This window comes from Coturnix japonica, chromosome 9, assembly GCF_054131305.1.
Source record: "Coturnix japonica strain WE chromosome 9, WE-NBRP24, whole genome shotgun sequence".
Classification (NCBI taxonomy): Eukaryota; Metazoa; Chordata; class Aves; order Galliformes; family Phasianidae; genus Coturnix; species Coturnix japonica.
This window is the reverse complement of record NC_140671.1, coordinates 10,630,860-10,641,089: the sequence shown is the minus strand read 5'-3', so window position 1 is coordinate 10,641,089 and position 10,230 is coordinate 10,630,860. Positions and strand designations below refer to the sequence as shown.

Here is a 10,230-nt window from a genome sequence, read left to right as displayed (position 1 = left end):
TCTTTTACAACAGGCAAGATTTTCAACAGAAGCACCATTCTATTTGGCACGATATCAGTCTAAAAGCACTGTTGCACTGTGAATCTTTTACACCTCAGTGCACTGAAAGGGCAACTGATGAAGCCATGGCTGCATGGACACGCAGCCAACCTAGAAGGCATTGTACTGACCGATGCTCAAAAATAAACCAACACTAAGGAGTCTTTAAACGCATTTCAGTTCCATCGGTACCACGCAGAACCCACACCTGGTAACGCAAATCCTTCTGCACCAGCAATGCTTAAACTACAGAAAATACACATAGAAATGAAACTCCACAAGTAGTTTCAGTAATTCAATAATTTATTCATCTAAAAAAGTGTGTAAAAGTATATAGCTCTCATCCACAAGGTATATATGAATGACATTTAAAATGGAGGTCTTTATTATTATTGTTTCTTTTTATCAAAGTCTTTTTTTTCTTTTTTTTTTCTTTTTTTTTTTTTTTTTAGTGTATTGTACCAGCGATATACTGTAGATTTAAAATGAACTTCACTTGGTTTGTTTTGTTTTTTTTTTGTTGTTGTCATCGTTTGCTTTCAAATAGTCGGCTAGATAGAAAAGAAGCTCACTGCAAAATGCTCAGAGGAAAAAAAAAAAAAACCCAAGAAAAAAAAAAAACAAGAAAAAAAACAAAAAAAACCAAAACCCCCAAAGAAATTCAGAACTCCCCAGAAATGTACAGCTTTGACATTTAAAAAAAGTTCTGAAATATACATACAAGCATGCTGGACATTCCCCGCCCGTCCCTCCCCCCCTCCCTCTCCCTTTAGCTCAAACAACTGTAATAATAATTCTGATTTAGCCATGAATTTCCAAAGTTAGAAATAAAAAGAAAAAATAAAATAACTTTCTTCACTCTGTAGGAAAGCCAGGGCTTGGTACATTTCAGATTAATTCAGTAAAAAACTCACAAGTAAAATAATGCATATTTAAGGAAAATATTATACAGAACTTTTCACACTGAAGTACATAAGATTTTTCTTTAAAATCTATTGCCATTCATTTATTTTGCACAAAAACGTATAAATATGTCACCAGATTCTCTTAACTTAAAAAAATTAAATAAAAGACACCAGATGAAAACTAACTCCTCGCTGCCCTTTTGGATTTTCCATGTCTGCACAGAACCAGGTTTCTGGGGAAGAAATGCCCCTAGATAAAAAATGACCCATTTAAAAAGAACAAACTCAATCATAATCCAAAGTCCCGATGAATCTTGGGAACAAATAACCCCCAAATGGTAAAAGATTACAAATGGCTACTTTACATTTTTCCTCCCCAAGTTAATTTTTTTTTTTTATACAAGTTTACAATCTTCATCTTTGATGCTCTTCAAAAGGCCTTGAGAATTTTCTCTTCTGATTAAGAAAAAATAGTACTGCAATATTTTAAAGTCAATTTTACACTGTACACACATTAGATACAAATGGTTTGATATCAGATTTTTTTTTTTTTTAACCTATACATTGCAAAGAGGATAACCCACACGGGAGGTTCGGTGCAGAGAACGACATCATCCATTTACAGGTTACTTCTCTGACTTCACCCTTCCATGACACAAGCGATTCTTATATCATTTGCTTTAAATGTTTACATTATCTCAAGAAAAATACTTTTTAAAATCATAGAATTTCATTTTTTTTAATTATTATTATTATTATTATTATTTTTTCCCACCAGAACATGAAAGTCTTTTGGAAGAACTTTTACAACGTGTTGGTTTTTCCCCCGCCGATAGACAGCTATAGGTCACAGCGCCTGATCAAAGTGCCCGACCCCTCGCACACAGCAGCCCGTGCCTGCTGCACACTGCAACAGCAAACATCAGAAAAAAGGAGCTTAAATATAAACCCCTCGGAGCCTGGAATGAAGGAGTCATAAAAATACTTCAATTAGCCATTGACCTTTCAAATGGCGATCATTTTACTCAACAAAGTAACTTTTCCACCGCAGCGGCAGAACTTCAAGTACTAATTTAATGATATAATTTTCTTTTTAAAATTATTTCTTTGAAATAATATTCCTATAAGTCAGAAAAAATACACCAGATTTGTAACTGATTTCGTGTAAACAAAAAGCACATTTTTGGATATGTACACGGACGAGTCTGCCCAGAATTACAGGGCGACCTGGGTTTCAGTAAATAGTTTTCTAGTATCACTAAATTTACTGGAAATATATTTCAATCATAGCTCTACAATAGATTAATTTACCACTTTCCTTTCGCCCTTTAAAGAACTTTAAAGTATTTTTCCTCCCTACCTCTCAGTTACTCTTCTTCCATTAGGTAGTGTTATCCTTCATTAAACACTGGTCTTTCCTTACTTTAACCAGGCTAAATGCAGGTGAGAATTCCTTAAAACACAAGTGTATCCTTATCAGGACATGCTCCCCTTCCCACGTGGGACTCTGATTGTTATTAGCTTTTCGATTTCTAGGTCAGAAGAGCGAGAGGTATGTAGATAAATAACCCTAAGGTGGAACGGAGCTGGGTTTTTAAGATATCCTACTGTTCCTGGTCCTTTATAATTTAATCCCTCCCCTCCCCAAACCTAAAAATAAAATAAATATCTCCAGACCATTCATATCTACATGGACAGGTAACAAATGCATGCATTCATCCCAATCCACTCTGACAGGAACTCCAGGTAGACAGAAAATTGCAATATTCATACGAGACTATGATGGTGTGTAGGTTTTTTTCCTGCCAAGTCCCAGTTAATGATGACCAAAGAACAAAGAACTTCTGGACAGCCCAAAGCGGTCACTGCACGATGGTTTCATTTGTGGGGCTGAAACTGCTTACGGTTGTTCAGCAGAGTTCCTAATCCAAAAAGATACTGTAGTCTTCCTTAAAAAAATAAAATAATATTAAAAAATAAAAATAAAAATAAATCAGACTGACCAGTAGTTACTGGGCCACCAAACTAACGCCGACTTGAGGTTACTCTGTGTTCATTGTTCTCGGATGTTCCCAGAATTGGATTGAAGCTGCCAGAGATGTTAATGGGTGTTTTCAACACTGCAGAATTCACATGTGCTTTTGGAGGAACAGAAGCACAGCACAGGACTGGTCTGAAGAGAAGCAAAACTGTGATCTTTGCAGACTGTGGCACGTTTCTCACGTTGAGGGGAGAATAAGCCAGAAGAACAAGTGCTTTTCTATCTATTAAAGTATATTCATGATGGCATTGTACAATTGAGTGAGCACCACAAAGTGGACAGGAAGGCAGGAGCTGCGATCCTGAGTGGCAGGGTTACACGTAAGCCAAGACAGTGCATTATACTGCTCCAAAACGAACCTGTGAAAGAGAAATGCAAGGAAAATGAAACTGGAGTTTTTACTTCTCATTTTTTCTAGATTTACTTAAATTTATCTCCTTTTTTTCCCCTGATGATGCGATGTGGAAGGGACTATATTAATGCTGGTGGTGCACGCAAAGTAGGAAAGTGAGGACAAAGTGCGTGCAGGTAGAGGTGGGGGGAAATTTTTGTTCTTAGCTTATTTGTACTTGACATACAGTTTGAGTGTAGGCCTCTCCTGTTAAATAGCAAGGATTACATATTGGACTGAACCTCTGGAGGTTTAGTCTACTACTGTATTAAAAAACTTGATTCTTGGACATCTCTGAGGACAACTTAGAAAAAAAAGAAATTATTTTTCCTTATGCCTGACTAGAATTCTTTATGTTCTAATCTGAGTTTGTTGCACCTCATTCTTTCCTTGTGCACCTCCAAAAGCATCACCTTTTTATTCAAGAGGATGCAAATTCAGATCTAGAATACTGCATAGTATCATCTACTTGAGTTAAGTAGTAGTTCATATTTCCTATTGATATTCTCTGTGTGGTAGCAATGTACACATTTGTGCACTGGTGTGTTTGACCTCATATGCTGTCCCATAAAAGTTTTTTTTCAGTGCCCAACAGGTGACATGGAGGCAAATAGTCTTCTACTAATCTTCTGCACTGGGACAGATAACAGTGCTGTGTTGATTCAGGAAGTGTCTCATTTATACTACATCTCCTAAGATAGAGGGTATCAGGAGAGAACTTCTACCTCCTTTGATAACTCAGTTTGATTTGGTGACTAAAAATAATTATTTACACAGGCCAGCTCAGACTTTCAGCTAAAACAAATCATCTTTGGGAGGCAAACCAAGGCACTCTCTTTGTAAGGCACAAATTATTCCTCTTCATTGCTTTGCAGAGTAGGATAGAAAAGTGAAGAAGTAACCCTCAAAGCTCTGTTCTTTTGTTGTGATCATAGGATCTGTGGTATATGTAATATGTAATTTTGTTTATTAAAAAACACGTGTAGGATATAATAGAGGTGTAAACTGTTGATAAGCATAAAAAAAGGTCCCTCTGAAATTTCATTCCTGAGTCCCCATAAGTCAAGAGATGAAATGCAAAAAGTGAGAAGGCATTACCTCAAGACATCTGATGTAGTTTTAGAGTCAAGGGGGTGAGGAACTCGCTGAGAACTTCTGGCAGGTAGTAGTTCATCTGTCTGTGCTATGGAGATGTGATGATGCAACGAGGCCTGTGAAAGTAAAATCAAACGAAACAAAAAAGAACCATTTAACTCTTTGCATAGCAAGTATGAAGATTCACAGTGAACAAATACGCCCTGAATTGTCTCAGGACAGCTGGCAGTTCTCTGTGGAACCCACCAGGACCAAGTGCATTTTGAAGTTCCATAACGATTACACTTTTGAATAAAATGACTGCTTTTTCTGATTGGAATTAAGGACCTTTAAAAAGCATCCTGAATTCCACTCTTAATTTCAGTCAGGGAAGAAGTGATGAGGGAAAACACTTGGAGTATGTCAGTGTTTCTTTTTGCATTTCAGCAATATAGGATTTTAATTCTTCAAACTCTCCCATTTAGTAGACCCACCACGGAGAACCAGACCCACCACGGACTGAGATATCCAACCAGAACACAGCACAGCCTTCCTCTTGCTCTCTGCTACCGTGCCTTCTGAATAGCAATCAGTCTTTGTTTCTGGAGTGAGGTTTGTGCCTTGGTTTACACAGGAACAGAAAAGCGATTTCATATTGATCATGTGCCAGGGGTAGAGGCAACCATGTAAGCCTTTCAAGTGGGTAACTCAATAGACCACATGGCCTGCTGGGGCAAGACCTTGAGTTTGTGCTCTGCCAGTTGCAGCATGCACCTCAGAGGTGGAATGCTTCAGCTCAAAAAGACTTAATCCAAATCAGACAGAGATGACTTAAATCTTTACGTCTCACGTGTTGTGCAGGTTTCCTAACTGCAGCGCCATGCAGCACAAAGGAGACAGCACCAGCTGCTCTCTGAGCACTTACAAGTTACTGCACGAATTCAGCCCCTTGCTTTTATTAAAAATTGTCCAAACCGTAACAGTACATTCCAAGTCAAATTAAACATTTAATTCAGCTTGGATCTGAGAAAGCAATTGCGTTGGGTTAAGGGGGAAGGGTGGTGGCTCCTTCTCTCCAGTATAAATCTAGCATAGGCTTACAGAAGGAATTCATGGAGTTGCCTAGAGCTCTGCTGTGTTTTTAAAGCTGGAACTGAAACACAGCTTTTGTATTATTACTCATTCACAAAGAAAGGTAGTTTTAAGTTTAGGATAAAACTTCATCTCTAGGTCCAAAAATACAGTGCCTTATTTTTCACATTAGTTTGAGATCTCTATTCCACAGGTTTGGAGTGAAGCACATAATTCTGGGAAGCCTCTATGAAAACGTGGGGAACTTGGTAGGTGATCTCATTTAACTGAGTACTGCAGTACTTTGCCAACAGATGCTGAAATGAACATAAAGCCTGCCACACCAACTGCAACAATCATTCTCAAATTATCAGTCCTAAAATGGCTTTCTGGCATAAGAATTGAGAAATATTATACACCTTTACTCTGATGACTGCCTGATATACATGTTTGAGAGAATTTAGCTAAGAGACTTCACGAAATGCTTTGTATGTGTCAATTAAGCTGAGAATGGATAAATAAAATGTTACTATCTTAATTACTTTCTATTTTGCTTGCTCGAGTATCCACATGACTCTATCCAAGGCAGATTTTTCACCTTTTTTCCACGCTCACTAGCTGACAACATCCCAGTAAAAAACAGCATGTCACTCTACAGTGGTGAATGAATCTGTAGTATTTGATCCAGTTCAGCTATTGCAAGCAATATACCAGTACCTCTTGCAAGAAACAGCAGTCTTCTGCATTGGCAAATACCAGATAAACTCTGATACTACAGACAACGCCATGCAACTTTTTACATCTACAGGAATAGGAACACATAGCAAAAGCTCTGTGTGGGAGTGCTGCTCTCTAACCTTTTCATCTCTGTATTATGATATGATATGGCAGAATAGGAGGTAATGCGTCTCCTGTCGTGGGCTAACTGAAATTTAGGAAATTAAAATTGGGGAAGACTGGATACAGCATTGATGATTTTGTATTTAGAAGCTGCCAAACTATTCAATTTTCAGGTAATAGAGAGTAAATGCTAATAGCCAGCTGTCTTCAGTGAATTTATATCTGGAAATGTATTTCTTCATTATTTCCAACTGTCAGAAGAAGCAACACAAAGCTGTCATTTTCAAAGGAATTGTGTAGGATCTAAATACAATTCTTCCCCCCTTTCCACTGAGAAAGATCAGCAAGACAGACCTTCAGGAAGAGAGGACACTGGTTTTGTGCCTGAGGACAGGATGACCAGAACCACTGCGGAAGATTCTCAGCTTTGGCAGTCGACACGAAGTATCCGAGAGCAAGAGGCTGCTGCTTCAATTCTTCAGGGGCTTCTCTGGAAAGGAGACGTTCCCCTTGGCTCTGAAATAAGAATTGAAGGCACATTTGTCACTTTACGTCATTACATCTCCCTCCAATAACTTATGTTTTGCTTACTAATCAGTCTTGGATACAGTTCTGTCTTGCTATTAATGAGCTATCCTCCAGTCATCTGTGAATCTTTGTGCTTTCCTTTTTCCCTTACGCTTGGGCAACCAAACGGCAAGTTAAGATCCTACGCTGTGTTGAGCTTATGGGGAGGTGGCTGCTACAGGGTCTCTTAGAGGTAATGGACTCTGGCTATGAATCTGAACAGCTTCTGGTGGGCACACAGAGGAGAGCAGTACTGACTGTGGCGATACAGCCTCACCAAGTTTACATAGCCTGACAGAATTTTCCCATTCCTGGGAATACCAGTTTGAACTGACAAACATCCTGAAGGGAATGTTTGGGGAAGGATGTGTTATGCACCCAAGTATATAAGATACCCTTGGGTGCATATCCTTGATATAAGAATAACCTGGACAGAAGAAACTATGTTTTATATTTATACTACCAAGCAGATGAAGTATAGGAAAAAAAGAAACAGATGTCCCGCTTTCCTATTTGTATCATTTATTTATATACTGTATTTTGTAGTATTAGTTACTCATGTTCTTGCATAGTGACAAAACAGTTACTAAGAGACAGGAGTTAAGCAACTTTAAAAGGCTTTACTAGCAATTTCGTCAAACTTTGGGCTGCAGCCTGTCAGGATATACATCTGTGACTGTATTTCTGCAATCTAAATCCAAGTGAATCTTCCATACCTGAGGCTGATGGATAGGAACACCTGAGCGTGATCTTATTTACCATTATAGAAAAAGAGATAGATAAAGCCTTATGTATAATGAACTCCATTACCATATCTACAAGGGGTTCCTTGGGCATCAGAATAGGTGACTGCCATTACACACTAGAGTACATTCCTAAAATCAACCTTTATTGTTTTGCTTTCATTTTAATTTCAGAGTGGGGAAAACAAACAAACAAACAAACAAATCTGTTAAGTATTTTAGCTAGAAACTTATCCCAGAAGAACTGAGATGGCAGTCCATTTAATCCATACAGATTTTTTAAGCCAATAGATAAAGAAGATTTCACTGAACAGAAACTGGTTTAATCACAAAGCCTTCAATGGTAGCCCTTCAAGCAGGTCCTTCTCCACCAGCAGTATCTTGCTCAGTAATCAGAGGAAGTTAAACAGTCCATAAAGCCCAGAGAAGGTTGCAGCTCACCTGGCTGTGGGCGGCTGGAAAGCCTAAGTGCAGACCTTGAAACTGGCTGCTGAGCAGTCAGGACTTACACTGTTAAAGTGCAGCAATCAATTATGGTTTACATGGACGAAGGCTCGACCTTCCCTGCCCCACGAGGTAATGATCACACACTGCTGCTTTTTTAAAACCAAAAATTACACGTCAATTACTAGGCACTCGTTAATGGTTAAACTGAATTACTATGACGGGTTCATCTAGAAACGGCTCGTCCAGGTTTCTAAGCTCTTTGGTCATTAACCTTTCAGTGCTTTTCTTAAGGCACTTGGATGGAGTTCCACTGAGAATAAGTTTTTTAAATGCATTTTTTCTCCATGTGGCAGAGAATAGAGATTACTGAACAAGCTAAATAATGTAACGAGTGCTGAGTTGTGATTAACGGTTGGAGGGTTTGGTACTGGAATTTAAAACTTTTAATTTGCCCACATACCAGGTTGGAGTAACCAGAGACAGAAATTATTTAGCCTTTGATAAGTGGATTGGTGCATTAACAGAAACACGGTGGTTGCGTACAGTGATCACAAAATACAGCATTAGCATTTTTGTGGCTGATGCAAAAATGATCTTTCACTCACAGACCTCTATTAGGTGACCACTGAAGCACTCTGTCAGGGATCACAGGGAAAGCACAGGAAGGACTTTTCTCCTTCCAGGCAGTGAAAAACTGACATTTTGTAATCTTGAAAATCAGGCATCTTATTTACAACAAAAGTAACACACTGCTGTGAATGCATTGCTTCTAGAGTAAAACTGCTCTGCAGGAAATTATGAAGCACCTTACATTTCTCCATATTTTTAATGGAAAACTGAAGGACAACTAAGGCTCTTACACAACTAAATGGCATGAGTAAGAGCTCCATCGAACTAAGGCTGATTCAAAAAGTACCTTGATTTACCAAAAATGATTTGCATTTTAAGTAACCACTTATGTTGGAACCAACTTTATAAAAGCCACTTCAAACAAAAATAACTTACAAACACTTTGTGCTCTGGGCTAATTTTTACTAAGAAAACAACATTTGCATAAACATGCAGCACCTGTGAAGTTTAAATGGATAGGGTTTTATTAATAGGACAATTATCTCCCTTGTCCCTCCCCTGGAAATTCATGCGATCAGAGCCGTCATGTCATCTCTTTTCTCACAGACTTGTCACTTTGTGTCAGGGATATCCCATTCTCCAGAGAAAAATGGATGATTAGAGATTAATTTTATACAAGGTGACTAAATACAGCTCTGTCACAAGAAAGCAAAGCCTCCTCTCTTTCTCTCAGTTGTCTTGTATGTAACAATTAACTTTAAAGTTGGAGATGTAAATGGTCACGGCAGAGGCATCTTTTACAATAGTACTTAGCTAATATCTCCAATTCTAACATTAATTTCAGCTTGCTGTTGATCAAACAACATCTAAAAATCAACAGTGCAAATAAAAGGCTTTGTTGGAGAGTTTGGGTTTTTCTGTTTAATTTTAAGTAGCAAATCCACAGAAGTGCCTCGGCCTTACCCTACTGTGTTGGTAGTGAGATCCTACTCCAATGCCAGATGGGGATCCAGGGGAAGGAACAGGGGAAGAATTTGGTGAAGAGTGAAGGTTCCCTGTTATTAAAATTCGGATGTCATTGTCCATGTCATCTGGGAACGGGAGGTCAAACATATCATCTGGAAAGGAAAGAAAGAAAAAATCAATTTCAATCTGCTGTGTCCATTCCTATCACAATACTGTTGTAATTTATGGTCATTTTTTAATAGACACTTCAGACAGATGAAAGCAGTGATAAACATTTTACTATTTTACTGTTGAATCCTTCCTAGTACCTTTGATTGCAACCGCACAGACTTGGAAGCAGAGGCTGGCTTGCACCTATTAAAATCATGTATTTTACCAACAGTCAGAGAGCGAACAAAGCTCCCATTATGCCGATGCAACAACAATCCAAACTGAGCTTTGTAACAGACAAAATCACACCTCTTTGCAGTTGCTCAAAGAAATCCCATTAAAATATGTATTTGGAATAGGTTGAACAAACCTATGTGAGTTACCTTCAGCAGGTACTGCTCTTCAGACCTGTGCTACACAGCAGTG

General features: G+C 38.4%; 1 protein-coding gene across 5 annotated transcripts in view; it reads right to left on the bottom strand.

Moving 5' to 3' along the window:
- MED13L (mediator complex subunit 13L) overlaps positions 1-10,230 on the bottom strand; it is a 171,939-nt gene that overhangs the window by 6,723 nt on the left and 154,986 nt on the right. For 3 of the 5 annotated variants that reach the window (XM_015878154.3, XM_085509571.1, XM_085509572.1), the window contains 4 exons: positions 9,652-9,806; positions 6,716-6,877; positions 4,475-4,587; positions 325-3,344 (listed from right to left, as the gene is read on the bottom strand). In XM_015878154.3, coding sequence (XP_015733640.1) covers positions 3,212-3,344; positions 4,475-4,587; positions 6,716-6,877; positions 9,652-9,806 — 563 coding nt within the window. In that variant the 3' untranslated portion in view covers positions 325-3,211. Of the gene's footprint in view, positions 1-324; positions 3,345-4,474; positions 4,588-6,715; positions 6,878-9,651; positions 9,807-10,230 lie in introns of those variants that run through there. The other 2 variants (XR_001558545.3, XR_014931986.1) reach the window with 2 other exon arrangements.